This window comes from Sordaria macrospora, chromosome 5 (genome assembly GCF_033870435.1).
Source record: "Sordaria macrospora chromosome 5, complete sequence".
Classification (NCBI taxonomy): Eukaryota; Fungi; Ascomycota; class Sordariomycetes; order Sordariales; family Sordariaceae; genus Sordaria; species Sordaria macrospora.
In genome coordinates this window covers 3,348,788-3,375,547 of record NC_089375.1, presented here as the reverse complement: position 1 = coordinate 3,375,547, position 26,760 = coordinate 3,348,788, and the positions used below count along the sequence as shown (strand labels likewise).

At 53.0% G+C, this 26,760-nt stretch overlaps 11 protein-coding genes across 11 annotated transcripts; 5 read left to right on the top strand and 6 right to left on the bottom strand.

The window, feature by feature from the left end:
* Window positions 1-517: 517 nt before the first annotated feature.
* Window positions 518-1,958, top strand: SMAC4_02490 (uncharacterized protein). The gene is made up of 2 exons (XM_003350773.3): window positions 518-1,188; window positions 1,255-1,958. Exons 1-2 carry the CDS (start codon window positions 829-831, stop codon window positions 1,645-1,647), a joined length of 753 nt encoding a protein of 250 aa, XP_003350821.2. The 5' UTR covers window positions 518-828; the 3' UTR covers window positions 1,648-1,958.
* Window positions 1,959-2,000: 42 nt separating this feature from the next.
* Window positions 2,001-3,686, bottom strand: SMAC4_02489 (uncharacterized protein). Its single transcript, XM_003350772.2, has 2 exons — window positions 2,994-3,686; window positions 2,001-2,929 (listed from the first exon to the last, which is right to left on the bottom strand). Exons 1-2 carry the CDS (start codon window positions 3,468-3,470, stop codon window positions 2,243-2,245), a joined length of 1,164 nt encoding a protein of 387 aa, XP_003350820.1. The 5' UTR covers window positions 3,471-3,686; the 3' UTR covers window positions 2,001-2,242.
* Window positions 3,687-4,370: 684 nt separating this feature from the next.
* On the top strand, window positions 4,371-6,667 carry SMAC4_02488 (uncharacterized protein). The gene has a single exon (XM_003350771.2). The coding sequence runs from the start codon at window positions 4,626-4,628 to the stop codon at window positions 5,985-5,987; it is 1,362 nt and encodes a 453-aa protein (XP_003350819.1). The 5' UTR covers window positions 4,371-4,625; the 3' UTR covers window positions 5,988-6,667.
* An 87-nt stretch (window positions 6,668-6,754) lies between these two features.
* Window positions 6,755-8,527, bottom strand: SMAC4_02487 (uncharacterized protein). The gene is made up of 2 exons (XM_003350770.2): window positions 8,020-8,527; window positions 6,755-7,875 (listed from the first exon to the last, which is right to left on the bottom strand). Exons 1-2 carry the CDS (start codon window positions 8,084-8,086, stop codon window positions 7,448-7,450), a joined length of 495 nt encoding a protein of 164 aa, XP_003350818.1. The 5' UTR covers window positions 8,087-8,527; the 3' UTR covers window positions 6,755-7,447.
* A 2,196-nt stretch (window positions 8,528-10,723) lies between these two features.
* SMAC4_12593 (uncharacterized protein) lies at window positions 10,724-13,773 on the top strand. Its single transcript, XM_024655206.2, has 3 exons — window positions 10,724-11,515; window positions 12,056-12,118; window positions 12,341-13,773. Exons 1-3 carry the CDS (start codon window positions 11,446-11,448, stop codon window positions 13,582-13,584), a joined length of 1,377 nt encoding a protein of 458 aa, XP_024511120.1. The 5' UTR covers window positions 10,724-11,445; the 3' UTR covers window positions 13,585-13,773.
* Window positions 13,774-14,190: 417 nt separating this feature from the next.
* Window positions 14,191-16,010, top strand: SMAC4_02486 (uncharacterized protein; the record flags this gene model as incomplete). The annotated part of the gene is made up of 3 exons (XM_066089784.1): window positions 14,191-14,490; window positions 14,556-15,164; window positions 15,231-16,010. The coding sequence occupies 3 exons, from the start codon at window positions 14,191-14,193 to the stop codon at window positions 16,008-16,010; spliced, it is 1,689 nt and encodes a 562-aa protein (XP_065947265.1).
* Window positions 16,011-16,199: 189 nt separating this feature from the next.
* SMAC4_02485 (uncharacterized protein) lies at window positions 16,200-16,472 on the bottom strand (the record flags this gene model as incomplete). Its single annotated transcript, XM_024655205.1, has 1 exon — window positions 16,200-16,472. One exon carries the CDS (start codon window positions 16,470-16,472, stop codon window positions 16,200-16,202), a length of 273 nt encoding a protein of 90 aa, XP_024511119.1.
* Window positions 16,473-16,648: 176 nt separating this feature from the next.
* On the bottom strand, window positions 16,649-16,900 carry SMAC4_13851 (uncharacterized protein; the record flags this gene model as incomplete). The annotated part of the gene is made up of 1 exon (XM_066091655.1): window positions 16,649-16,900. The coding sequence occupies one exon, from the start codon at window positions 16,898-16,900 to the stop codon at window positions 16,649-16,651; it is 252 nt and encodes an 83-aa protein (XP_065947264.1).
* Window positions 16,901-17,810: 910 nt separating this feature from the next.
* Window positions 17,811-19,673, top strand: SMAC4_02484 (mitochondrial 37S ribosomal protein uS5m). Its single transcript, XM_003350766.2, has 2 exons — window positions 17,811-19,191; window positions 19,287-19,673. Exons 1-2 carry the CDS (start codon window positions 17,985-17,987, stop codon window positions 19,505-19,507), a joined length of 1,428 nt encoding a protein of 475 aa, XP_003350814.1. The 5' UTR covers window positions 17,811-17,984; the 3' UTR covers window positions 19,508-19,673.
* Window positions 19,674-19,996: 323 nt separating this feature from the next.
* Window positions 19,997-20,770, bottom strand: SMAC4_02483 (uncharacterized protein). Its single transcript, XM_066089783.1, has 2 exons — window positions 20,475-20,770; window positions 19,997-20,345 (listed from the first exon to the last, which is right to left on the bottom strand). The coding sequence occupies exons 1-2, from the start codon at window positions 20,586-20,588 to the stop codon at window positions 20,121-20,123; spliced, it is 339 nt and encodes a 112-aa protein (XP_065947263.1). The 5' UTR covers window positions 20,589-20,770; the 3' UTR covers window positions 19,997-20,120.
* A 420-nt stretch (window positions 20,771-21,190) lies between these two features.
* SMAC4_02482 (uncharacterized protein) lies at window positions 21,191-23,854 on the bottom strand (the record flags this gene model as incomplete). The annotated part of the gene is made up of 1 exon (XM_003350764.1): window positions 21,191-23,854. The coding sequence occupies one exon, from the start codon at window positions 23,852-23,854 to the stop codon at window positions 21,191-21,193; it is 2,664 nt and encodes an 887-aa protein (XP_003350812.1).
* Between the last annotated feature and the right edge of the window lie 2,906 nt (window positions 23,855-26,760).

Sequence of the window (26,760 nt, the reverse complement as noted above, 5' to 3'; positions counted from 1 at the left end):
AGTGAGAGAAACTGGCTGTTTGGCTGGACACGGCTCACACGCTGAGAGGATCTTGATCCAAACTTTTTTCCTTTCAATGCACTCACAGCTGGCAACCACTCGCTGGCAAGACCCTCCAGCCAATCCCGTGTGCCATTCGCAATCCCGAGCACCTTCGTTGACGATGACCGTGGCCAAGACATCGACCAGAGCCACAACCTGAGGCTGGAGAAGGCGGGTTTTTTCAATACGATTGGCCAATGATGTGCCCAACGTTAGTCAGAGGCGCTCATCGACGGCCATCGCTGCCGGGTCAGGGAACGGGCAAAGTCGGAAATGGTCCCACAGGAGCCACAGTGATTTGCGGACAGACGAATCGTGCCTGAAAGAACTGCGAAACTGCGATGCAACCCATAATAAAACAGCCTTGCGCTAACCATATAGGGTATGCAAACAATGCTGGAACCATTCATCCGGTGTCCATCAAACCTCATCCACTTTTTCTTTTATGCGGCACGCTAGCGACAATTTTTGTGTCATGTTGGATTGCAGGCCATCCGATTGACCGATTGACCGATTGAGCCGCAAAAGGAACCGCGTCCGACTTCTGGCACCTTCCGACCCCGACCGCCCCGATTCAACGCACCCGGCCATCCACGTCGCCGCCGGGGAATCCCACTTTTTGCGATTCGGCAGCCCGACCCCACACCACCACACACAGCGATCTGATACGGCGGGTACCGCATTCACTACATACCAGCAAAACACCAAACACCAAATATTGACTCGAGTAGCTCCATTGCTGTAGCGACGTAGCTGGGCGCAAATAGAGACACAAATATACAGACCATGTCATCAGCAACCTCCACCATGATCCCCCGCTTTCTCCTCCCGCAGTACGGGCGCATCTGGCAACGATCCACCCAAAACCTTATCCAGCACCGTCTCGCATCCACAAAGTCAACATCGGACGCAAACACATCAGCATCCGGCCCGCGCGTCCTCGCAAAGCCCGAGCGCTTCAACCCTCCTTCGCATGGCTCCCGACTCCCCAACAAGAAGCACGTCCCGCGGCATTATGGCGGCGACCTCAGCTTCCAAGAGAAGCAGGCCCAGGCGAAAAAGGAATATCCGGGGCTGATGCCCGGTGAGGGAACGTATGGATGGTGGTTCTGGAATAACAAGTGGTTTCACATGTGCTTGACCCTGGTATGTTTATACCCAGCTCCCCCCAACCTGGAGCTCCCGATAACTAACACTGCCAAAAAAAAAAAGGGCACCCTCTTTTCCCTAGCCATCTACACCGCAACCGAAAACTTCAAGCGCACCTCCCCCTTCGCCGACATGCTCCCCGCCAAGGGCGACTTCCTCAGCCACCCCATCGACTCCTTCCAACACCTGGGCCACGTCATCCGGCTGCACGAGGCGCACAAGTCCGCCGAGATCTCGGCCAAGAGGCAGCGGGCCATCGACGACGTGGCCAAGCGGACCATGTACAGGAAGGCGCACGGTCTGCCCGAGGAGCAGGGCGTCATGGGCTTCATCAAGCTGAAGGAGCCGGAGCGGATTGCTAGCGTGTCGAGAGGGGTGTTGGAGCCGGAGCCGGCTACTGCGCCAGCGCCTGCTACTAAGGAGGGGGAGCAGAAACAGGAGCAGCAGCAGCAGTAATGGGTTTTGGTGATTGAAGGCGGCGGTGGCTGTGCTGCTAGGGAATTCATGGCTCTGGGGACCAGGCGCGTGTGGTTATAGCGTGGTGATAGCGCTGTGATTCCGATTCCGATCACGCCGCCTCCGGGCTGTCTCGAAAGAACGAGATGGGATGGAGACGAGCATGGATCAGGGAGGGGACGTTCGTGACGACTACGTGTACGATTATGTGTTACTGACGATTTAGAAGGGGCAAACGGACAACGGGCACGGAAAAGCAAGTTTAGCGTTAGACTTGGGAATAGGGGTATCTTGATTTTGATCAACATCAAACTTCCATCTCTCTTGCTTCCCAAGTACGCTAGGCACGACAACTCCGTGTGTGGATGACAGATGCTCGCGCAATGTATATGATGACACACGAGCTGATGCGCCTCTTTCATGTACACACACCAAAACCCTGAGCCTCTTCCGGTGTCACCTACACAACGGGCCACAGTATATGCCCGCACGGTACCCTGACAAGAAGTAGCAAAGCGTGCTATGCAACCATGGCCAATATTCCAAGGTGTTCCTCGGCAACCAAAGACCAGCACCACTAGATTGTTTTGGCCCTTCAGTTCAAATCAACACCATCCAGCGCATCCAAAACCTCATCGGCCACGCCTCCCTTCTCCAACACCTTCTGCACCAACGCAGCCATTACCAACGTCTTGGCACCGCCTCTCGGCGCCTTCCACACACCCTCCACGGCCTCCGACTCGGTCGTCCTTGCCTGTTCCTGCTGTTGCTTCTTCTTCTCGGTATCTTTCGCGCCAGCATTCGCTCCATAAGCGGAATTGCTCGCATTGGGAATACCAGGAGGGGTCAACCGGGAAGGGGGGTCGATCGTTCGCACCGATAGAAGGCGAAGGTTGTGGTGTCCTTTTGTCTCTTCGGTGTCGATGTCCATTTCTGTGGGTTTGCTGCTGGTAGAACCGGTGTGCTCGCCAACGGAAACGGCCAGCGCAACATCGGCGACGGCTAGCTCCTCCTTGGAAGGGTCGAAGATGATGTTGTTGCCAACGGCCATGACAAGAAGGGTGACGGGTGGCCTGGCGGTTGGGGCAGCGACCGTCTTTTTGGAACCCTTCTTTCCTGGTCTGGTGTAGAGATAGGGGGCAGCGGCCCAGTCGTCGTCGAAGAGAGGGTCTTCGTCGCCTTCGGACTTTAGGCGTGGGAGACGGGTTGCAAGGAGGGCGAGATGTGTGGTTAGGGAGAGGAGGGGCAGAGGGTATGACAGCGGGGGGGAGATGAGGAGAATCTGTTAGGATCAAAGTCAGTAATTCGTGTCTATGCAAAAGGAAACAGGAAGCTCGAGTGCATACGTCAAGGTAGAGCTTCCAGTGAAACCTCCGGTTAATCCACAGCCGCTTCGTAAACTCGCCATCTGCCAGCAGCGCTTCGCTAAGCATGGCGGATAGGAACACGGTTCCCGCGTCGTCGTCTCTGTATCCAGGAATTTCCACCGTCATCTCCACCCAGTCGTTGTCGCCCTTGACCACATCGTGTTGGTTGTCCAGGTCGTCATCGTCCTCAGCGCCTTCATCATCTAGTGAGGGAAAATCGTGTCTTGTCCTCGTCCTCTCGACTTCCGCCTTAACGCCAACAATGGCCTCTGTACCGTCGGCGAAGCAGATGCGCGCGCTGCCGTTGGTGCCGGGGAGGATGCCTGTCTCAGCGACGAGGGGGCGGAACTGTGTAGGAGAACGGCCATCGGGGCGGATGGGAGGGGTGAGGCTGAGCGAAGCGTGGAGGTAGGCGAGCTCCGCCGGCGAAAGTAGGACGTGTTGCGAGGACGCCATCCTTTTTCGATATTCGTGTTTCTCGGGTTCTTCTGTTTGTTGACTTGGCTCCTTCTATGCGACGCGGATGTTCCTGGCGCAAAGTGTTTTCGGGATAGATTTTTGCGATTCAGGCTTTTCCAGAATATCGATGGGGAGGTCGCAAGCACGGCAAATGAACTGAATTGGTGTTTTGCCTTTTGGAATCGAGCTGGAGGAGCGCCGTCAGGAGAATGCAATGATGTCTGGATCTGAATTTTTGGAGGGGCCGCTCAGCCTGGCGCCTGCACAGTTGTACGTACCTGGTACCCCAAAATTCAGGTGGGGTGCGCTGAGGCTGAACAGAGGCAGCTTACCTTAATGGAAGCTCTAAGCCAACGCCCGGTAATAAGCAACACGCTCGGGGTGTGACAAGTAAACGCTCCGTTCAGGGGTTTGTTTACTTTACAACCGAAGAGTCGCTTCGACAGGTGGTGAGCACATGTCAACACCTATCAAGTACTTCAACCCGAAGCTAATTATCTTTCTTCAAGCTGATAATATGCTTCTTATCTCCTTTTGAAAAAAAAACAGCCAGTTGCTTAGCATTACTTATCGACGAGTTCAAGTTTGTCTGCCATAAGATCACGTCAAAAAGGCATTTGGAAGGGACGGAGAATGAAATTTGGGCAGAAATGGCTCGAAAATGAATTCGTATCAGTTGTATGTCTTGCACGTGTGGTAATTGTAACAGCTTTCTTGCTTGTTTTCCATCACGGTGGTCGATATTGTTTTGCTCTGCAAAGGGTTGTAAGGTTACCAATACCCATGAGTGTAAGAAACCCGTATCATCCGTAATCCGTGTAACGCCAAGACAACCACCGTCTACTTGTGATGCCAGCTTGGTCGATTACCTGAACCCCACCATCACGCTCATACTGGGACATTCCTTCATCACAACCAGCTCACCACCACTCACTGTCACGTATCATCACCAGTGTCAAAGACCAACGTCGGGATACTTCGTCATCACGCTGTGCTTAACTTGAGTCGCATAAAGTTAACTCGCCTAAAAGTCGTCTTGGTCAGGCCTACAGCAACCTCAGCTCTTCACTCACACCTCCGCGGGCCACCCCTGAAGCTGCCCGGAACAAACACTTATTAATCTCAAACCTCACCACTTCTTCTCAAGTCACAATGGCATGGGATTCCAAGTCAACACCAGCCCGACGACGAGGCAACAGCATCGCCTCCAACGCCTCACGCGGTCTCCGCACAGGACCCAGACCTCCCACCCAACCCAAGTCCGCTCACGTCGCCGACCCCTTCCTCCATGACTTCCTGGCTCCATCCTTTGACGCCGCTGCCTACCTCAACGCCACACTGCCTCCTTTGCAGACATCTACGGGAGCTTCATCATCATTGTCGTCATCATCAGCTTCGCGATCCGCTACCAACCAAGGCGGTGCCACAACGGCCGCCGCGACAGCCGTGCCACTCTCCGAAGTTTCTCTCCAGGCCCAATCCGTGCTCTCCCAGCTGAACGCGCACACCACCAGACTCACCAACACCCTCACTCAACTCACCGACGACATCCTCCGGAGCGGGAGCAGATTAGCCTACGAGGTAGAGCTCCTACGCGGTGAGACGCTCGGTCTGGCCGAGACTCTCACGGAGGGGTTGCAAGAGGATGTAGCCAAGTTTGTGCCTGGCGGAATTTCTGTTCCGGAAGCACAACCCGCACCGGCCGTACCGGTAACTACGCCAGGTGAGGGAGGTGCTCATCAACGGCGTCTATCAGTCATTGCCGTACCACCTTCACAACAACCACAGCCAGAAACACCCGCCGTCGCTGCTACAGCCCACCCAGGCGCCTCAACAGAAGAACAAGACCAAGAACCCCAAGAACCCCCACACATAACCCAGCTCCGCACCTTGACCCTCGTCCGCTCGCGTCTGGACTCGGTAATCCAGACCTTCGGCTCAGCCATCGACTTCGTCTTCCCGCCCTCGGAGGTATCCGCCGTCTCTTCTTTCCTATCCGTATCCGCGCCCGCGCCGTCTGACTCCGGTCTCGGTTCCAACAACGACCCCGATTCGGTAGCCAGCACGGAGGAAAGGGGGCAAAAGGTGTTGCAGGCGCTTCGGGACGAGATCTCATCTTTGTTGGAAAACAGCAAGAACGAAGAAAACGATCCGATCAAGGGGATTGAGGAAGCGGCGAAGCGAGTGGGCGAGTTGAAGGAGTTGGTTAAAGTGTGGAAGGGCACGGCGGAGGAGCGGGGCAGGGTGAAGTTTGTGGAGGGGTTGGCCAGGATGGTGGAGGAGAGGCATGCGGTTTTGGTTAGGGAGTTGGAGAGCGGTGGTGCGAGGAAAGGCGATGCTGCTGCGGCCGGGAGTGGAAGTGCCAGGAGTGATGCTGAGGCGGCTTTGAGGAGGGTTGTTGGAGGTAGCGGAGAGGCGGAGCAGGCGTCACAGACACAAACACAGACGGAAAGTAAGGGGTTGGGTGGGTATGGGCTGATCAGTCAGTTGAATAAGTTCAGGAACGGTTTATAACACCAGTTGGCACCTTGGAGCCATCTAGGTTGGCGCGGCTGGGTTGAGGCGACACTCAAGTTGACCGTGGAGCGCACTTTGAGTGTATATTTGGGTTTCTCTTTTTTACTAGCTTTGCGTCTGGAGTATTCTTCTACTATAGAGGACTTCTTAATGTCGAATACTGGGTACCACTCCCAGCCAAAGCGATCGTCAGCCTTACAATGTCCCACATCTGTCTCCCCTTGCAGTACTTCTCCAGTGCTCGAACTTGATCCGCAATGTGACCTCACCTCCCCGCATAGTCAGGGCAGTGAACGCCACGCATATGATAAGCGGTGTTAGGAGCGACTAGATCTAGGAACCATATACCTCGGGTGACTTTTCGTCCATGGTATCAATGTATGTTGGTCCCTTTTTGTCTAGCCGTGCTCTGCGAGACCCGTGCTGCCGTGATCATTCCCACCGAGTTGAGATTTCTTCCGAGTCTTCCAAGTCAGAGAAGGGGACAAGGACGATGTATAGGACCAGTATGCCATTACCCCTACCAAGTCTTTCCCAGATGACTGTTGGTAACGCCTCTCGGGAAATGAGTCATTTCACAGAGCCGTAAGTGTTAGATTCCCGTCTCCCCATCATCACCTGTGAAGCCTGTGTAGGGGAGAGCACAGCGAACATGATGGGGTTAGGACGTTGTGTCCATTGACATGATTTCGGAAAGTCTGGCAATGTCCTGTCTTGATGTTATGCGGCTTCCCTTGCGTGTGTGCCTATAAGATGATTTCATCAGATCACCTCCCACGCCACTATAGTCTACCGAACCAGAGTAGAGCCACCCAATGTTTCCCTTCCTTCTCTCTTACTCCTTCTTACATAAGAGAACCAAATGCGACTCTATAGGCCTCCCGTAAACGCCCAAACATGAATGCAGATAAAATACGAAGGAAAAGGGGAGAGTTTTGTGTTATCTTCAGAGACAAGGAGATGTGTGCGGGCGTGCGTCCCAAACAGGCCAGCTTCGGTCAAGACCACTTTATCCGTTGCGCCGTACGATCTACTTCAGTCGCAAAGCTGACGAGAGTAGCATCTTCTCCAAGCTTAGAAGTTGGAAAGACTGCCGAAACAGCTATTGTTCCATCCAGGCTAACCTGCGTGCATCGTCTTGGGGAGGTAAACAAGAATTTGACCAGAGAAACAACAAGACACATGACTGCGCTGGCTGAGAACTGAGGACCTAAACGCGTTCCAAGCTGTATCCAAATGGTCGCCATATTGGGATGGATTTTGGACTCTCGCTGCTATCAGAGATATTGTGTTTGCTTTGCTCTTTGGAGCCCCGTATGGTAGAAAGATGAAGACGCAATAAGTCGAGACGTCAGCAATAGGCCTCAGCAACCATTTGGGGAACTGTCTTCTAGCGCACACTGCTCAGGAGACAGCGGAAAGCGACACTATCGCCCCCAAGTATGGCGGTACCTAGGTTACCTCTTGATCGTCGACAGATCTAGAGCTGCTTGAAGTTCTGGTCGTTCTTTCAACAATTCGGACGCTTGAGCGTATGTGTACCACTTGCGCTCACGCTTGTCCTTCTCGGGCCACTCGGGCTCTTCGCTGGTGACAGTGGCCTCGAAGAATCGGTAGAGCGAGCGCTCCTTCTCCTTGGTGGAATTTTTCTTGGGAGGGCGGGTATCCTGAATATCACCCAAGTCATAGTTGATCTGAACCACGATACCGGCCTCCTCCCAAGCTTCACGGGCAGCAGCCTCGTGACATTCCTCGTCCAGTTCCCATCCGCCCTTGGGCAGCACCCAACCTTTTCGACGCGTGGACTGGATCAACATGACGTAGTACTTGTCCGCAGTCAGAGGGACAACGCCGGCAACCAGTCGTTCGCCTTTCGTATTGTATCCTACAAAAGGGAGGGTCAGTTGGACCGACCACAAGCGGCGGATGCACAGCTCCTGCCTCCTGCCATCTGGATGCCAAGACCGCATTTGGCAAGGAGTGGATGCTCGTGTATTAGTCAAGACTAGAGCGGGCATCTAGAACTCACGTTGCTTGGTACGCCCAGTCCGGGATTCCATTGACCGATTACCACTACTAGTATTGCTAGCCGCCATCTTGCAGAGCTTCCAACAGGTCGGCAGAGCGACCAATTCCTTGCCAAGTCTTTGTAGAAAGGTTGAATGGTGCGGGACGTGTACTACGAGGCGCGCGGAGGGGGGTTTTGGGTTCGACGAAGGTTGTCAGAGTAACGGCGCTCGGTACGTTGAGATATCCGGATAGTCCGTCGTTGAAGAGAGTGGTGTCCCGGAGCTTTAGCGCGCGGTGAGCGGCATGATCGGAAAGGTAGGACGGGTAGAAGCTCGGAGAATTACTGGAATGACGGAGCGACACCGGGATGCGCAGAGATGGTGCGAATCGAACGGGGGTCTAAAAAGCTGATCGTGCGGAAAAGAGTGCGTCGAGTGCAGGGCCAACTTGGGGAAGTGGAAGGCGGACCCGAAATGGGCAATCGGGAAGCTCTTGGAGGTGGTGCGTCTTTCGCAAAGGAGAGAGAGAAAAAAAAAAGACGACGGTGTCTCTCGACCGGCGGCGGCAGGCGGGATGGTCTGACAAGTGGTGGTCTTGGTCGTGACGAAAACGGAGAGGAGGAACCGTCGACTTTTTAGTGCAGCGAGGTGTGTTGGTGGTAGTGTGGTAGACTTTGGTCCAGACACCACGCGACACGCAGTGGACGTTGGTGGTCGAGAACCAACGGAACGGAACTTGGATTTCTCGATGCACTGGAGACCAGCAGAACCAGATGCGAAGTCGAGGATCTGTCGAGGATCTACCAAGACGTGGAACCTTGAGGGGCGACGTCGGAGAAACGAAGGTGGGTGGTGCTTCGCTCGGGGGGGCCAGACGGGGGGTTCGCTTGGAGGCAGACTTTTTTCGAGGTTCCTTTTTAACTCACTGCAGTGGCACTTTGGCGGCCGGCAACGACACCTTTTTAGCGGCCTGCAGTGAGAGCCTGAGCGCTCGCTAGGGTGGGAGTGCCAAAGTCCGTACGGTAAGGAAGGTACCTCGAGCCGTTTGGACCTGCCTTGCTTCTGCGTGGTGGTGGAAGCTCCAGGGGCGGGGCACACGCGACCTGTTCTCGTTTTGGGCCAAAGTGGAAAGATGGAAGGACACCTGCACCTGTAGCACCTTCCTTCTCGATGCTTCAGTTCCTTCCATCCCGTGCTATGCGTTGAGATGGAATGTTTCGGATCCAGATCTGCTACCAACTGGAGGTATCTTTGAAAGCCGGGTCGTCTTTGTTGAAAGAGCCTGGATCTGAAGTGGTGTGCATCTGGAACTTTGAAGCTTCACCTTGGAAGACATGACTGCAGGGCGGGCAAACGACCTGAGGACACCATAGCCGTGAAGACATGGAATCAAAGCGAAAACAGTAACCCGACGAGATCTCTCCGCGCCTGGGCTTTGCGAGGTACATAGAGGTCGGTGGCTCGAACCCAAGGATCTGAAGGGAAGGAAGCTAGCGTGCACAATACCTAGGTACCCAAAGTGGTTCGCGATGGCTTGTGAGCCATGGCCCTGTAAAGCTCAACAGATGATGGCCCAACCAAGCAGGTAGCAGGAAACACATTTGATGCTCTGGATCCGAGATGCATAAGGTAAAGTGCCTGGCAGTGATGGTGTGTGACCTGACCTGAAGTGCACTCAGTAGAAGTGCGATCCAGTCGGGGGCACTGCAATTGTCGCTTCATCCAACAGACAATCTAGACATCATGATCCCATTTTCCCCACACGTACACGGCGGGCGAGACGATGAAGCACAATTCCATTCCCGGTTTGTAGGGTATTCGGCGGGAATGGCTGTGGCCGAACAATCGCCCGCCGGGGACAAGGAAGAACAAAGCGAACAGTCCGAAAGAGAACTCAAGAGTGAAGAAACGAAGAGAAACAAAAACAGTGATACATAGCGAGGAAATTGCGGTCGAATTGAAGGGCGGGTACGTACCACTCCGCACGAGAATTAAGCATCATGACCCGCATTTCCACGACATATCAATGGTCAGGTCTGTTGAGCTCGGACCCCATGCCACGTCCGGATCGACACTGACGCGGGCATGGCGGAAGCTTTAATTCATCATCATCCATTCCGAGCGGTAATAAACCAAGGCCATTCTCCTTTGTTGGACGGTACTTGCGAGTAGGACCCTCAACATCTACCTTAGACTATAAGCCAGAGATATTGCTGCCTGAGGGTAAACTGTAACAGGGTATTGATCGTGTGGTCGTGCTCGGAAAGAGCAACTGTCTGGTAGAGAGACGAAGGTCTGGGAAATTGGAAATGGTGCAACACCCGGTTGGACGGCAGCGTATGACGGAACATCGCATGGTCCTACAAACTACCAGTACTGTTGTGTACAGGTGCACCGCAGACGATTAGACCTTCCATGGAGTTCATGAAAATTGGAATATCATGAGTAACTCCACGGTAGAGCCTAAAGTGGCATTTCTGGCCGGGAGGTTGTCCCTACGCTATCAGATGCGTCTGTCACCTATGCGCTAGTGAGCATCCCTTTGATCATCCAAGTCAGACGGACTGCTTCCCAGTTCACGCTTTCTCTTCGCAGAAATTCCAGGTTCCTTGACGAAACCAGTAGTACAACCAACTTCCTGATGAGAATAACGGTTTATGCTGATGTTGTCACACAGGTAGCATCTTTGTAAAGACTGTAAGTCACCAGTTGGAAACCTAAGGTCGCCGCCAACCCGTCAGCTTCACTGGTTCTTTGGCAGGAATAATGGCGGGGAGGGCCAAGCACCCGCTGATGGCGTCGTTGGTTGGCAAGGGTTGATGCTCAATGTGGGGGTTGCGAACGGCTGCACCTAGGCAACTGCCCACCTGAAGGCGCCGGCTCATCACCGACACAACAAACGTCCAACGATACATCAACGGTTTTGTTCTGACTCATGTCTTTTAGAAATCTGGAATAGCCGTGTGGACATCATCTCCAAGTCTCTTTGAAGGTGCTTCCTACACATCATTCACTTACGTGCCTAGACGTCGTGCATCATCAGGTCCAGCTCCTCGTCATTCCCCCGGCGGCTCAGGACAGCTAGCAACCTCCTACGTCCTGGGAAATAGCCTCGATTCAGTACAAGTCAAAATCACATCTACATTCAATACCGAACATCCAAGTCCGCCGTCTGTCATTCCCGAATCTCGGAGGATCTCGCTGTACACCAAGCAGACACACGAAGGCTGTACCCCATTCAGAAGTGCTCGTTGCCTGTTCCACCGATAGACTGGATATCGTGGAGACCCGTCCGTTGCAACATCCCACACCACGCCCAGACGGAAAAAAGTCCCACGACACACTTCACTTCTCTTCTGTTCGAGCTCCGAGGAAGACGAAACTTCCTGGCTCCCCATCTCCGAGAGAAGACCACCTGAGCTTCTGTCCTCCCCGCTTAGACGGCCATGTACAACACAAGCAACATGCAGACCCCTGACGACGCTGAGGCGCCATTGTCCTTTATATACCCAATTGGTAAGCTGGTGGTTTCCTCAATTCTCACCCAACCAATCTGCCCATGTGCGAGATTGACCCAATATCGTTGGCCGTCCTTGTTGCTCAGCACCGAAAGGGAGCCACATTCGTTTCCTACAAACCTGTCCATAACATTCAGTGCCAAGCGGCATTTTGATACTCATGGAGGAATATCAGATCATTTGTCTTGCAACAAGAGTCATGATGTCCATCACTATTAGCGCCCGATAGACAGTCCGGCGTGGGGTGGATGCGTGTGTACCTCGCACTCCTCGCATGGCGATACCTGTTCCAGGAAACAATTCATCTCACATCCTTCGCATTCTACTCATGTCCTGAGTCAGTCGCATGCGCTCTCTAGTACGGTTGAGCTACCCGAAAGACGGGTGTTAGTTGGCTCAGGGATTGTGTCACTACCCATCCATTTAGACCCGAGTGTTTGTCACGAAGCAGGTCAACGCTGAATGGAAATACTTTGCCGGTTGAGACTCGGGGGAGTCATGTTTTGGCCATGATGCTAATTGAGAGTGAACACTGCAGGATATAGCAGCGCATCTGATTGCGGTTATTGTCGAGGGACTTCTCGTGCAGGTAAACGAAAACGTAAATGGAATTCCCATTTCGGCCCTACCACGCCCCCTTCTCCTCTCCCATATTTCCATATTTCCCGAGCACTACCGAGTCTCTTCCTCCCGGTGTTATACATGTAACACGATAGGCCTCATTAGTCTGGGTTCGTCGGTTTGTGCGCCCGAGGCCAAGGGACAACTTCCTAGTTGGGATATGGCTGAATGTAAGACCTACGTCTAACCTGCTTCAACACAGGTTACTCTTACTATGCTACGACCAAGTCCTTATCGACGGATTTGTATCAAAACCTAGTTGATCGGTATTGGAGACGATCCGGAACTCTTCTCTACAGGCCGAATCCGAGAAACTCTTGTTGCCCCCACTATACTCTTCGCCTGGATTCAACGGAGTTCAAACCGACAAAAGACCAACGACAAACTGTTAACCGGTTCAACAACTACGTTATCGGGCCTGAGTACACACACGCGGCTGCTCGTCTTTATCCTCGCACGCGCCAGGAAGCACGGAAACGGCGCAATGAGTTCGATTTGATTGACAGAATCCATGAGCCCGAGCTTCAGTTTCTGAAGACGCCTCCAGAGCCAGCTCACAGATTTCGTGTCACACTGGAGCCAGACGAGTTTACGGAGGAAAAGTATCTTGTCTTTGAGAACTACCAAAGAATTGTTCATAAAGAGGGCGGAGATAAGATATCGCGCCCCGGGTTCAAGAGGTTCCTGTGCAATTCGCCTCTCAAGCGTGAGACCATCTACAGTGCAGACGGCGTTCCACGCCAGGTTGGCTCTTACCACCAGTGTTACTGGTTGGACGAGAAACTTGTTGCCATAGGGGTGTTGGACTTGCTTCCCCACGCCGTCAGCTCGGTGTATTTTCTCTATCATGAGTCGTTTCACTCACACAGTCCAGGCAAGCTCAGTGCCATGCGAGAGATTGCTTTGGCTCGCGAGGGCGGCTATCGTTGGTGGTATCCGGGATTCTACATCCATAGCTGCCCAAAAATGAAGTACAAGATGGACTTCAAGCCGCAGTCTGTTCTCGATCCCGAGACGCTCACGTGGGATTTGATGGACAAGGAGGCGTTGGCGATTTTTGACAAGAATCACTACGTCAGCCTTTCCAGAGAGCGGCAACGAAAGGAATCAGGAGATGCCCCGAAGCTCTTCGAAGGCCATTTTGTTCAGCCAGAGAGTGATGGGGAAGGTGATGAGGAGGAGGGGGACTTCTTGCTGGGCAGCAGCATGCCAGGCATCCCATCATTGGAAGATATGAAGCAGCTGGATATGGACAACCTAGTCCTGTGTTCAGATGCTGCTCCAGGCTACTTTGTGACTTCCGACTTGGTCAGTTGGGAAGAGCAAGATATTGGACCAGACAGCAGGGCGATCAAATCGATGATAGCAGAGCTGGTGGCGGCGATGGGGACGGACGTGATGGACGAGATTTGTGTGGATTTTCGGAGGAAAACCCGTGTGCTCTAGTATACCTAGTGGTAGGCATACGAGGGGAAAGAGCACCGAAGGAAGCAGATGAGCCAAAAAAGGAGCGGTTGTGTGTGTGTGTGTAGAGGTAGGCAGTCTTTTAAAACCCACGTGGGAGTTGAATAGCGCATACATAGGGTTTTATTTCAGCGCATTTTCTTCGTCTTTCGACGCTCGCATCTACGCGTAAAAGACCCCGGACCATTGGTTAGAGGCCAAGAATGGAAGCACGGGGTGTGTTGGTGAGTTCCTTCCCCTTTCACAAATGGCGCGAAATGTTCCTTCCTCCCTTGGCTGTTTGATGCATGTGGAACACCAAATTCGGCAATGACGACTCCCGGCTGCATCCATGAAATGAATAACCGTTTAATTGCGACTGGAGGACACCTCGTTGGCTGAGATTGGACGTCATCCATTGCGGTGCCGGAAAGGTCTTCTTGCCCTCCTTGGATTCCGATGCACGTTGGTGGTCTGAGAGGATGAGGAGGGTCAAAGACGGCCATTTTCCGGCAACAGCGCTTTCAGAGACGGCGAATACATGGCTCGTTATGTCTATTTTCCTTGACAACTTTCATGGTACCTGCTGCCTAAACGTGTACATCGACAATGGAGGGAACAACGGTCAACCTACCACTAGGAAGCATCACAGTTGCTCGCAAACACTCGCCCTTGTCGCTCGAACTGACAGCCTCTTTCCTCATTAACTCCGAAACGATCACTTTGGGGTTGAACCAGTTAACTGCGACCGGCTTGTTCCAACACTCCAAAGACGGAAATCTATGGATGGCAAAGTCGGGGTCTTGCCAGCTGGTCTTCAAGACATTCATCAATGGCCAGCTACCAGATCCAAACGTGATCAATCCAGCTATTATCTCATCTCTCATCGGCATGGCTGCTGAGTGCCCGGTAAGTCTCGCGATACCTCTCCGGCACTGATGGATCCTGATCGCTGGCTGACTTGTGGTATCCAGGTCTGGAAAGAAATCGATCTCGAGCTTAAAGCTAAGCATTTGCCACTTTTCTCTGGTGGTTCCCAGGATGAAGACGAAAAGACCGAGACTTCGTACTTTCTCTGCCACCCCGATCTCTCGTCCGAGACGATTGTACCGCCCCCAGTGACTTGCGTCAAGTTCAAAGGCTTAGTGTGCAAGATCAATCTCCAGATTGATGCATCGTGGAGGGCCGGTGGACGTAGACGACCGTCAACAAAAGCCAATGAAGAGCCCATCCAGGTCGAACCTGAGCCTCCCGTGGCTGAAGAGTCCGGACCTGGCAAGCGAAGAAACCCACGGTGGATCACGAGGGCTGCAAACGTCAAGTATGCGGACACTTCGCGACAACCAGACAGGAAAGCTCGCCTAGACACTCAACCTGACTCGACAAACTCCGAGTCGGATGCGGTCATCCTACTCTCGATTTCGAAAGAGGAACAGAAGGAGATGGCGCTGTTTCTGGATGTGGCGCTCCGGAAGCTGATAGGAGTCAAACACACGTCCCCTGGGGTAAAGATCACTGAGGACACACAATTTCCCTCGCTGATTGAGATTGCGCCGGCGGTATGGAATATTCGCTATTTACAGGTATGTAAGGTCGTGCATGGCAGTAAGTACCGTAACTTGGATATGTGGGCTGACACTTGTGTGTAGTCTATGACAGCACATGCAAAGACAATCCCAGCAATTTCCAACGGAATAGCCAGGTTGCGCAATGCCCGGTCAGCAACGCTGAGGGAGAAAGTGAACAGGCTGCTGGGAGCTGAAGCTGTCAGTAGTACCCCAAGCCACCCAGACAATCTTGAAGACGGAATCAGAAAGGAGGTCGAGAAGCGGCTGTGGTTGTTATGCCAGACGAGTATCCGTGTCGAGCCTATTGTCAAGAACAGCAAGCGGAAAGTCAAGGGCGATGGGGAAGTCCCAGCAGATACACTCGAGGAGGAGATACTGGAGAAGTTTACTCAACTGACTGAAGATGGCTGGGCGAACCATCATCATTCGTTTTTGGCTTATGACTACCCTTTTGATCTTTTCGAGGAAGGCACAGACACAGATATGGAGACGGACACAGACGCGGTTGAGTACGAGTATCAATACGAGCTGGGAAATGCCACCCTTTTGGAGGATGGCGAGGGGTGGTTGTCCGAGGATCACACCGAGGAAGAAACATATGGCGAGAGCGAGCTCGATCTCGGAAATGATGATAGAGAGGTCATGGCACTCTACGAACCTCATCCGAGTTCTGAAGGTGACTACGTCTATGCAGATGGGCTCGGAAACCTTCATCCGATTCCGAGGCATCAAGCAATACAGGCTGGTCAGATAGACGGTCTAGCGGGTGATGAGCTGCCTTTTGAAGAGGAGTACTATGAAGAAGAGTTTGGGGATGCGGAAGAGTATTTAGGAGGATATCTACAATGGGATTTTGCATAAAATCATTGATTCGCACCGTACGGGACCAAAGCACTCCAGCAGTCCGTGACATTGTGTCATAAAACCTCCGAGATGTTGCTCAGAATCACAACAAAGGGGATTTGATTCAACATAAATTCTTTCGCGTGTATTTCCAACAGCCCTAAGCACACGACTCCAAAACCGTCCTAGATCGTAACATGTTATCCGTTATCCGCTGGGCAAATAGCCAGGCCTGTATCCAAGCACCATGAGTGACGCCGTTGCCATCCTTGGGGCTTTCTCCCACCAGGGGATCAAGGAGGCATATTCCAATCGGTGAAGTATCCTCTCATGTGGGCACGCGTCCCAGACAACTTCGAGACTCGGGTTTACCAAAACAGGGTATCTCTCGCAGAAGAAGAACCCGGTTTTCTGTCCCCCGTGGATGTCGATGTTGCAATCCCTGGGAATAGACGCTTCGACTTCCAATGGCTTCCACATCTTTCCATCATCGTTCACCAAGGCAGAATCCGACCATCCTTTGCCTTGCTCTCTCTCCGGTGCCTCCCTATCCCCCCCCCCCAACTTTCATCCCACTTATACTGGAAATCCTCCCCCATCTATACCCTTCCAACCGATTTCCTCCCATCTATCTCCCTTCAACCCGTTTTCATCCCTCAACTCCTTGCCCCACCCGGCGCAGCCTTCTTGTTATCTCCCGGGCCCGCGGCCCCCTTCTTCTTCTTGTTCTTGGCCGCCCGCTGCTCCGGCTTCAAAGTCGCGTAGTGGATGTACCACAGCAGCACGCATTGGAGGATGACGGCGATGAGCACGACGACGAGAATCGTAAAAAGGATGGGCTGGTCGTTGAGTACCGCCACAGCCTGGGGCGTGGCGCCGATTTTTGAGAACCAGTCGAATTGGCCCATTTTGTAGGTGTGATGACGCTTTGGTTGTGGTTCTTGATGTGTTCTGGTGGGTTATGAGACTGGTCGTTGTGTTGTGGTGGCCGATGGGCGTTTGATTTGTTATCGGTTGATATGAAGGAAAATGTATGATGTGATGATGCGCTTGGTTTGCCAGTCGCTGTCGTTGTGCTCGGGTATAAATATGGGTGATGATGAGAGTGATCGATAAGGAGGATATGGTATCTTAATAGTAGGTGGCCACCAGGGCGTTTGATTGAAGTTCGAATTAAAAGGTTCTGATGGTATTAAAAAAAATTGGTATGCTCCTCGAAATGTACGTGGCTTTTGCTTGCGCCGCGTGACAATGACAGGGAGTCGTGTGCGATGAAGTTATTCCCAGTCGCGAGTTTGGGATGAGGACATGAAGATCAGGAGATTGAGAATAGAAGAAGGAAAACCAGACAAGATCAGTTCACGGCAAAAAGATACTCACAGTCTCTCCTTTTACCAGGAAAGCCAGAACCTACCAGGGGCATGAAACCGAGGACGTCACATTGAAGAGATGCACAAGTCAAGATCTCAGGCGACGGACGGCGCGCCAACGTGGGCGGCAAGAGAGCTTCAATTTCAGGGGTTCATGTGTGCTGTTTCAGACATTCAGAGCTGCGACAGAAAAGGGTCCCTCCAGATCCCCTCCAAGCACATGGACGCCTTACGTAAGCAGGAAACGGGCTCTTGGCAGCTCGTCCGGACTGGCCCCCTTGCCCCCGTGTTCCTGAACGATTGCCGTGGCCGGTTCGGCGGGCGCGGTCGAAGTGCGGGACGCAGCGGGAGCTCTGGGAAGCTCGGACCACCAAAAAATTGCTGGGGGGCCGGTCGGTCGTTTCCGTCGCATGCCACTTTGGATTGGCGGGCGCCAGTCTCCAAAAAATAGTAGAGCCGCGAAATAGACTCGACGAGGGACGACCGGCTCCGAGGGTTCTTAACCGCGAAGGAAACCAGCTGCTGCCGCCATTGGGGGACGCCCAACAATCGACCCTCCCCTCCACCACCACCACCTTCTCTTCACCCCCTCCGGCTTCCGTCCAGCCCCCGCCTGCCAACCATGAGTGCGGCACGCTTCGCTGCCCGGAGTTTCCTCTCCCGGCGTCTGGCCGCCGCTGTCCCGGCCGCTGCACCGGCAGCTTCCACTCCGGCTGCGTCGACATGTCAGCAACAGCAGCAGTCCCAATTCCACAGCTCCGCCCAGCTCGAGGCCCGGAGGCGATCGCGCTTCAAGAGTGTCCGCGCCGTCGAGATGGGCCTGACCTCGGATGAGAAGATCGAGAGTTTCACCAAGAAGAAGTTCGCCGACTACACGGAAGACGAGAAGGCCGCCCTCGCCCACAACTACCCTGCCGAACACATGGAGGCCATCGAGGCCGCCGAGGCCGCCATCGACCCCAAGGACCTGACGATACAAGGTCGCCTGCGCATCGACCCGTACCGCATGCCCTACATCGACGACTTTAGCGAGATACAACCCATCATCGACAGGCGCGCCCGCCCCCACGCGCCCCCCAGCCACAAGGCGCGCTTCATGGACGTCGACGAGTTCACCCAGGACCTGATCAACTGGGCCGACGAGATCCGCCGCGGCGAGCCGACGCACCGGATGAAGAAGCTGAAGGACTTCGTACCGGAGCAGTACCAGAAGACGCCTGAGGGGCAGTGGCCAAAGGACATCCGGGATGAAGCCTTTACCAACTTCTGGGCCTACCTCAAGGAGCAGAAGGATGCCGACGCCAAGGCCGCCGCCCAGGCGACCGGTCCTACCGACGGCGACATTCTCTCGTACATTCTTGAGCGCTCGTCCATGACCGACAACAACCTGCAGGCCAACTCGTCGCTGGCGCCCGCCCTTCCCGATAAGGTCCCCGGCGTGGCAGGCAGGTACAGGAACGCGATCGACCCGGCCGACGACGGTCTCGATGACAAGGGTCAGTACCAGGAGCTGAAGAAGCGGACGGGCATGACGGTCCGTCAGATTCTCAATCTCCAGACTAAATTGCTGGTCCGACGTCGTGTCGTGAACCAGACCCGTCTGGGCAAGATTGCCAGTGCCTCAGTCATGGTTATTGCCGGAAACGGCGACGGCTGGCTCGGTCTCGGTATGGCCAAGTCGGTCGAACCTCAAATCGCTCAGGAAAAGGCCACCCTGATGGCTATCCAGAGCATGCAGCCCATCCCCCGCTACGAGAACAGGACCATCTATGGCGAGGTCACCGCCAAGGTTTCTGGCACCGTTGTGCGCCTGAACTCGCGTCCTCCTGGTATGTCTATGCCGTTGTCATTTGTTTTTCCCCCTTTCTCATCCAAATCATATTTGTGATCCCCACTAACATGTGCAACTTTCTCTTTCTTCCAGGATTCGGTCTCCGCGTCTCCCATCGTATCTTCGAAATGTGCCGCGCCGCCGGCATCCGCGACCTCAGCGCAAAGTTCCTGCGGTCGCGCAACCCCATGAATACAGTAAAGGCCACTTACCAGGCCCTTCTCAGCCAGCCCAACCCCGAACAGCTCGCCATCGGTAGGGGCAAGAAGCTCGTCGACGTTCGCAAGGTTTACTATGGCGGGTCTGTACACTAAAGAAAAGAAATCTGTAAACAAAAGAAAGAAGATGAAGATGAAGAAGCCTTGTATTATTCCCCCCCAAACCCTTTTTTTGTGGACGTGCGCTTGCTTGCTTGTCTCTAATCTGTAAATATATGTACATTACTACGTTATACTGAAAGATCATGAAGCTGAGCGGATCACAAAAAGGGAATATGTAGTAAATCAGTGGTGGCATATGTGTTGGTGGGTGTGTGGGTATGATATGGGTTGGTTATATGCATGCGATTTGGGAAAAATAGAGTGGATGGCGTTGGACTGTGTTGCATTGTTTGCTTGATGTCTGACACACCGTCCGTCCTCTTCGCCTTGACCTTTCCTTTTTGCTCCTTCTTTCTGTAACATCCAATCCTTAAGTATATCCTCCGCCTCCGGTCGAAAGTATTTCCTTGTCCTCTGCCCTCTATTCAATGTCGTAGTCTCATAATCGCATAAGTTCGTCATCTTCAATCGCCATGAAAAATAACGTGGAATCTTCCGTTTCCTCCCCTCCAGGTCTCTCTGTTCCTCCCTACCTCTTTCCCTCCCTCTCTCTGCATCTTCTCCCTTCCTCCATCCCACATCTCTCCCATCAACGCCCCCCTTCTTTTCACGACTGTCCCCCACCAGCTCCTCCGCCTCCACCTTCAGGTCCCTCACCATTTCCCCCACCAGCAGCAGGACCACCCCAATCAATCTCTTGTTGCAAAACAATACTGTAAACGCTCGCCTTCAGCAGGGTAAACACCAAACTGGTCTTGCGCTCCAGCTCCCTTAGTCCGTCGAGGATTGCGACTGAGGGCTGGGAGGCTAGGGTATCTAGTAGTGAGGCGAGCTAGTATCAAGCAAACAACAACAACAACAAGATTGTTTGTTAGTATGATGATGATGATGATGATATTTCGGGAAAAGGAGAAAACAGGAATTGGGGAATATGAGTTGTGGTATAGAGGTGAGTAAGTACCTTTTTCATGTTCTCTGCCAAACGCTCATATTCGTCTAGAACATCTTGTTCTGTGGGTGTGAGTTCTGGTGGGGAGTTGAGGAGGGTGTTCGGTTGTGGTTGTTGTTGTTCCATTTTGATGGAGATGTGGTGGAAATTCGACTGTATCTGATCAAATCAAGCGGTTCACACGTCGCATTGGTAATTGAGAATTGTTGATTAGTTTTGAGGTCCAATCTGGCATGAGTTGCCATTCAGTGAAGAGAAGCCGAGTTGGGTTGTTGATGGGGGAAATAGAAAGACGGTCGCGAATCGCGATTGGACGTGCTGTGCGGGAGCATGCAATGTTTCGCTTTATAGGGAGGCAAGTGGTGTAATTACAGTGTTCTACCAAGTGGTAAATTACACTGGGTACGGTACCTCAGTAACAATCAACGCTTTGTTTTGGTTACCCCTTTCTCTGGACCTGCAAACAGCAGATATACTTACATCAACTTCGTACATTGTCCCGATATTACCCTTGACATACACACCCTTTGATTACGTCCTCCTCCAACGCCTCATCCGGTTTTTTTTGTGCTTTATCGGTCTTGGACATCATAAGATATACAACCAGCCCACGCTCTGCTATAAATATTCTGAAAAACAACAAACCAAGCCATTGGGACTCCCAGATATTGCACATCCTCAATGGGAAGCAAGCGGGTGGCGTTTGCAGATCTTCCCGGTAATAAATGTCAGTAAGTCCTGGTCTTCCTTCTCCTCATACTACTGGCCGAACTGTTCTGCCTCTCGTGCGCTTCCACGCCTACTGGCACATCCTCCAGCGCTCTCAGTTGCCTGGGGTTTACAAGGCGCTTGACAGCACCGTACCAGCCCAATTCTTGTCTCTTCCACGCCTTCGGTTTGATCCCGTTGGACGGAATCATTTCCAGAATGACACGAGGTAGCGATTCTCCCGACGCCGATCCCTCTTCTGACTCATCCATCTGAGTCTCGGTTTCCGTGTCTGCATCAAATCCCACACGTCTCTGAGGATCAGGGTAACTGGTGTTTTGTGCCATAGTCATTCCCGGGGGCATCATCATCAGATGAACGTGGCCGGGCGAGAGTGGCGTGATCGGAGTTGTGTCTACAGTTTCCTGAATCAAGCCATGCTCATTGTCTTGAAGGTTGCTATCACCATAGTGACTGGCTGTAGCCGTTGGTAGCTGGAAAGAGGGCGGTAAAGACGGACGTTGTCCGTGTAGATCCGACTGAGGGACCGGTTGAGCAGTCGGTGAAGCAGTACCAGGCGGAGGATAAAATCCGGTTCTGCCTGTGTTTCCCACGAAAGGGTTAAATCCGATTGCTTGCTCCTCGTCTGTTTGTTCTCTTCGATGAGGATGGCTGCGACTCTCCTCTTGATCCAGGTTGACTTCCACGGCATGGTCATGGGTTGGATGGCGTCGCATCTCCATTTGTTTCTTCATCCGTCTGTGCTTCTGCCAGATAAGTTTTCCGATCCACCAACGCCATGTCTTCAAAGAGAGGAAGCCTGTAGGGGTCGCTTCTTCCGTCTCATTTTGACCCCTGTTACCATCAACATTGGTAACTTCAGTCCCACAAGTATCCCCATTATCAGTAATCTCCGTTCCTGCAGGGAGAGGAAGAGGGTAAGGAAAGACTGCAGCCGCACTGGAAAGTGAACTCACTACCACCCGTTCAGTCGCAACCTCAACCCAAACTTCGGCCTTGCGGACTATGTCCGCATAGATGATCAGGCAGGCAATGATGGAGAGTGGAATGACAATTGCCCAAAAGATGAAGAACTTGGGACCGCCGGGCTCATACTCGTCCTCCATGGAGAGAATCCCAGAGACAATAGGGAACGGAAGTAGGATACCACCTAGGTAAGAGATGCGCTCAAGGGCCCGCCGGTTATCGGCAGATTCTTTGTCGGATGTGCCATGCTGGCGGGAGTTGATGCGATGAAGGTGGCTGCGTTGAGGTGTTAGGCTTGCGTAGGTTGCTATCCGGTTCAGGTTGTTACCCGGTGTTGTCGTCCTGGATAGAGGAATGTTGGTGAACCTCGCTGTAGAGTTCAAAGCCGTTGACCTCTTTTTCGGCGGCTTAATCTTCTCCTGGGTCACGCATGTCGGTGGGTTCTCGGGAGGTGTGGGGATAGGCAAGAGGATGGGGACACCTGGTGATGCATTGAGAAGAGCGATTCGGCGCTTAGCTCGAGAAAGAAGCGTCCTCCAATCCGGTCCAGATGAGGAACCTCTCTCGGTTCCCTTGATGCGACCCTGGTGGTCGGTGTAGAAAGCAGTGTCATCGGCGTTCCGCTCAAGTGACTGCACCATATGCCAATAGAGAGTGATGCTCTTTGACACTTCTCTCTCAATGAACTTCGGCTGCGAAGCCGTCGGGGGCGCCAATACCTCGAACAACTCGAGCCAGTGATTGTAGACGATGTCAGACAGGACATCCACGACGAAGCTTGCCGGATCAACCACCTGCGTGTCTTCGCCGACGTTGTGGCAGAGCATTTCGTAAACCAAGTCTTCCAGACATGGGACCTCTTCTTCTTCACGATCGTCATATCCGTCGACGGCGGCAACTCGAGGTCTCTGTGCTTCCATGACAGGGCCTGTCTTCTTGGCCGTAGGAAACGAGGCCTTTCGCAAATGTGACGGAGCAGCGTCCCTCCAGAGCGGCTTATCCAAGAACAGTACTCCAGCCCGGGGGCTGTGTTGCTGAACAGAACTGATCCATAGAGATGCTCGGTAGAGGGCTGCCGCCATCCCCTTTTGTTGCTTCCCCTCTTCTGTCAAAGGTAGGACTTTGGGAACGGTGGCCATCAGATCAATACCATCGAGACCCTCTCTAGGGCTGTGATGAGTCTCTCGTCGGGCCATCGAGGCATGATCGAATCCTTGTATCAACTCGGGGTACTCGAACTGCGCGAAGCAGCCTGCTTTGGAGCTTCTGATTTTCGAAAGACCTCGTCTGCGAGGGAGAGTCAGGCCGGAGCGTGAACAGTAGCTTCTCCGGGCAGCATGTGCGTCCAGAAACGCAGAGTCAATGCTGAGCTCCTCACTGTTGCGGAGGATGTCGACGTAGTTCGCAGGGAGGCCATGGACAACAAACAAAGTAACAGTTCCATCCTTGTCCAAGCCTGATATCAACTCACGCAGGACGTCTGGACTGCTAATAATCGTTCGCCGGCATTGTTTCTTGGGATCCCATTCGAGCATGTAAGCAGGCGAGGTCTCAAACTCGTAGAGCGGAGGGGCAAGGGAACCGAGACGGTGATGGTAGAAGATGGAGGAGGCATCGCGGGGTGGCTTCTGTTGATGGTGCAATTGATGCTTGGGTACGGCCTCGTGGGCATCGTTCCGCTCTTCGTCCGAGTCCATTGCGTGTCGGTGTCTTGCAGAGCCTCCGTTTGGCTGGGGGCTGCCACACGTTGACAGTTTTGTTGTCGATGATGAAAGGCTCTTCGTGGAGGCGAAGAATAACGAGGTTAACGAGAATGTCTCACGGCACCGTCTTTCATTGTTGGCGTAAAAGCTCCTTCCTTTCGTTCATGTTGGTCATTTCCTTCCGGCTTTGAGGGCCTTCACGAAGAAGGTGCTGGTGTACTGCCGTGGATGATGCTAGTGTCATCGTTCCTTCTGTTTGGATGTCCAGTCAGTCAACAAGGGAGGTTATTATGAGCAACCTCAACGGACACTCGTGTGGTTTCGGTTGCTCCTTTCCGCCTGTGCCATCGTTACCGTGATGAATTGTGCTTATCTCTCAAAATCGGCAGGAGTGTCCCCCTTTCTCGACCCACAGCGATCACGATTCACTGCATAACGGGACACTGTCGTTCATCTGGGCCAACACAACTCGGAGGAAGCTGCATCGAGTGACTGCAGAGAAGCAGGGAAGGAATCAATGAATGACTGCAGTCACAGCAGACATAAGGTATCTTGTTATCCGAAACCCGCTTGTCAATTTCCAGTGCAGCAACGTCAAAGCAACGAAACGGCCAAGACGACCCGGGACTTCGACTGTCTCTCAAACTTAATGTCCAACATCTTCTTCTCCGGATAAGCTGGGTGAACTGGTGCTGTGAATGCAAATGGCCCTTGGCAAATATGTAGCTTCATCGGACTTCAAAGATATTCGCATGGCTCCGAGTCAGGCCTTCAATCGTACACCATCGTTGTATTTACTTTGTGATTCCATTCGTGTTGCACCATGTCTTTCCAATATCTGATGACTAGATACTTTTCCCGCTCACCACCACTCCCACGCCGAACAGCACCGGTTGCTTTTCTTCCCTCTCCAACAAGTTACGTGCCGTATAATAATAAAAGCTTTGCTAGGTCTCCTCAACTGCGCTGGTTTCTTTCAATCCCTCCTTCACCCTTGGCTTCCCTTCCAAAAAAAAAAACGCCACCCGCCATGAAACTCCTTCAGATGAAGATAGAAATGAATATGGTGAACCAAACCCCTTAAACGAAGTCCTCTGAGCGCTCGTGTCCACGTGTCAGTCTAAAATGAGCGAGATGTGCAAGAAGAACTACAAACCACGCTGCAAGCAGGCCTGTGTCAGCTCTGCAAGTAGTAAAACAAAAAAAAACAGAAAACAATGACGCCCTGCGACGAGACGCAAGGCAAAGGAGCGATGGATGACGGAGCCACCAATTAACCGCGGCCCCTCCCAAACGAAGGCGCCATCAAAAGAGCTGACCCAGAGGGGGTAGGACCTCCCGGAAACCTCCTTATCGCTTTTCATAAGCATCAGAATGGTACTCTTCATCGCCATCGTGATGTAATGTGACGCTGTTGAACTCCTCGAATGGATCGACGGCGTTCTCGCCTGGTGTCACCGTTCCACGTTCAAGCGGCTCCCCCTTGAGGCCCATCTGCCTAGACCCGCTAATATCCACGCTCTCACTTTCCTTAACGTTGCGGAAGTTTAATGTATCAATGCCACGGCCCTGGTTGGGGACAATGGGTGGCTTCATATGACGGATCAAAGCCCATTGTGTCGTCCTGAAGAAGGGGTGAGTCTTGATGTCGGACGCGCCAGCACGCGCACCTAGACGACGGTTCTCGTCCTTGATAAGCAGTTTGCGGATGAGTGATTTGCAAAGGCTAAACGTCCATCGTTAGCAAGAAGTCAAGGCAGCGGATCGTTATCGACAAGGATGCGGGACTTACTTTGATATTTGGGGGGCGCCCGCATGGTCAGGGAAAGGGATATCTTCCCTGAGAATGTTGGCGAAGGTAGCGTTACGGTTCTTACCCTTGAAGGGAGTAGTGCCGTAAAGCATTTCGTAGATGAGAATTCCTAGCGTCCACCAATCTACTGCACTGGTATGCCCACTTCCCTTAATGACTTCGGGGGCGATGTACTCTTCCGTACCCACAAACGAGTTTGTACGGAAGTTTGCTATGCAGGATTTGGTGTCGATGGTCGGCAACGACGACGTACTCGTGCCGTTCTTGCCAATAATCATGGTCGGCTTGCCACCGGGGTCGGACTGCTTGGACAGATCGAAATCTGAAAGCATGATATGGCCAGACTGGTGAAGGAGAATATCTGTGATGATCGACAATTAGTTATGCGAAATGATCGGCATGATGAAAGGTGGGAACGTACTCTCGGGCTTGAGATCCCGGTAAATGAATCCCATGAGATGCAGGTATTCGAGCGCAGCAGTAACCTCTGCGGCGTAGAAGCGAGCATCGTCCTCGGGAATGCATTTTCCGGGACGTGTCTGAAGAGCCCTGAAGAACTCACCACCGCTGCAGTATTCCATGCAGAGGTAAAGATAGTCCTCGGACTGGAAGGAGTGATACAGAGTCACAATGAAGGGATGGTTGCTTGTAGCGAGAATTTCCTGCTCGGCCAAAGCCCTCTTAATCTTGTTGCGCTTGATCATTTCCTTCTTGCTCAGGACTGTTTTGGGTTGTCAGTAAGGGGTTGGGCTTTGTATCGGATGGATGCGAAGACGTACCCTTCATAGCATATAACCTCCCGCTCTTCTTCTCCTTGACGAGATAGACCTTGCCTACATCGCCCTTGCCGATCAACTTGATCTTGTCGAAACTCTGGGGGCCGACCTCAACATTGCGGACCTTGATGGAGTTGGAGCTGTATGTTCGGCGGAAGGCGAGCGGCGACTGGCGGATGGGAGGAGGCAGCGCTCCGAGACCATCGGCATCGGCATCGGGCGCGGCCAGACTCGTGGAGGAATCGTTGTTGGGCTTTTGCTCTGCGAAACCGACTGTGTTGGAATCCTTGCTCTCCTCTAGCGGCTCCTTG

Coding starts and splice junctions, on each gene's coding strand:
- SMAC4_02490 (XM_003350773.3), top strand. CDS start 829: ATGTCATCAGCAACCTCCACCATGATCCCCCGCTTTCTCCTCCCGCAG. Junction 1,189..1,254: donor TTCACATGTGCTTGACCCTG/GTATGTTTATAC, acceptor AAAAAAAAAAAG/GGCACCCTCTTTTCCCTAGC.
- SMAC4_02489 (XM_003350772.2), bottom strand. CDS start 3,470: ATGGCGTCCTCGCAACACGTCCTACTTTCGCCGGCGGAGCTCGCCTAC. Junction 2,930..2,993: donor ACTGGAAGCTCTACCTTGAC/GTATGCACTCGA, acceptor TGATCCTAACAG/ATTCTCCTCATCTCCCCCCC.
- SMAC4_02488 (XM_003350771.2), top strand. CDS start 4,626: ATGGCATGGGATTCCAAGTCAACACCAGCCCGACGACGAGGCAACAGC.
- SMAC4_02487 (XM_003350770.2), bottom strand. CDS start 8,086: ATGGCGGCTAGCAATACTAGTAGTGGTAATCGGTCAATGGAATCCCGG. Junction 7,876..8,019: donor GACTGGGCGTACCAAGCAAC/GTGAGTTCTAGA, acceptor TCCCTTTTGTAG/GATACAATACGAAAGGCGAA.
- SMAC4_12593 (XM_024655206.2), top strand. CDS start 11,446: ATGTACAACACAAGCAACATGCAGACCCCTGACGACGCTGAGGCGCCA. Junction 11,516..12,055: donor GTCCTTTATATACCCAATTG/GTAAGCTGGTGG, acceptor TGAACACTGCAG/GATATAGCAGCGCATCTGAT. Junction 12,119..12,340: donor TCGTGCAGGTAAACGAAAAC/GTAAATGGAATT, acceptor GCTTCAACACAG/GTTACTCTTACTATGCTACG.
- SMAC4_02484 (XM_003350766.2), top strand. CDS start 17,985: ATGAGTGCGGCACGCTTCGCTGCCCGGAGTTTCCTCTCCCGGCGTCTG. Junction 19,192..19,286: donor CCTGAACTCGCGTCCTCCTG/GTATGTCTATGC, acceptor TCTTTCTTCCAG/GATTCGGTCTCCGCGTCTCC.
- SMAC4_02483 (XM_066089783.1), bottom strand. CDS start 20,588: ATGGAACAACAACAACCACAACCGAACACCCTCCTCAACTCCCCACCA. Junction 20,346..20,474: donor TGGCAGAGAACATGAAAAAG/GTACTTACTCAC, acceptor GCTTGATACTAG/CTCGCCTCACTACTAGATAC.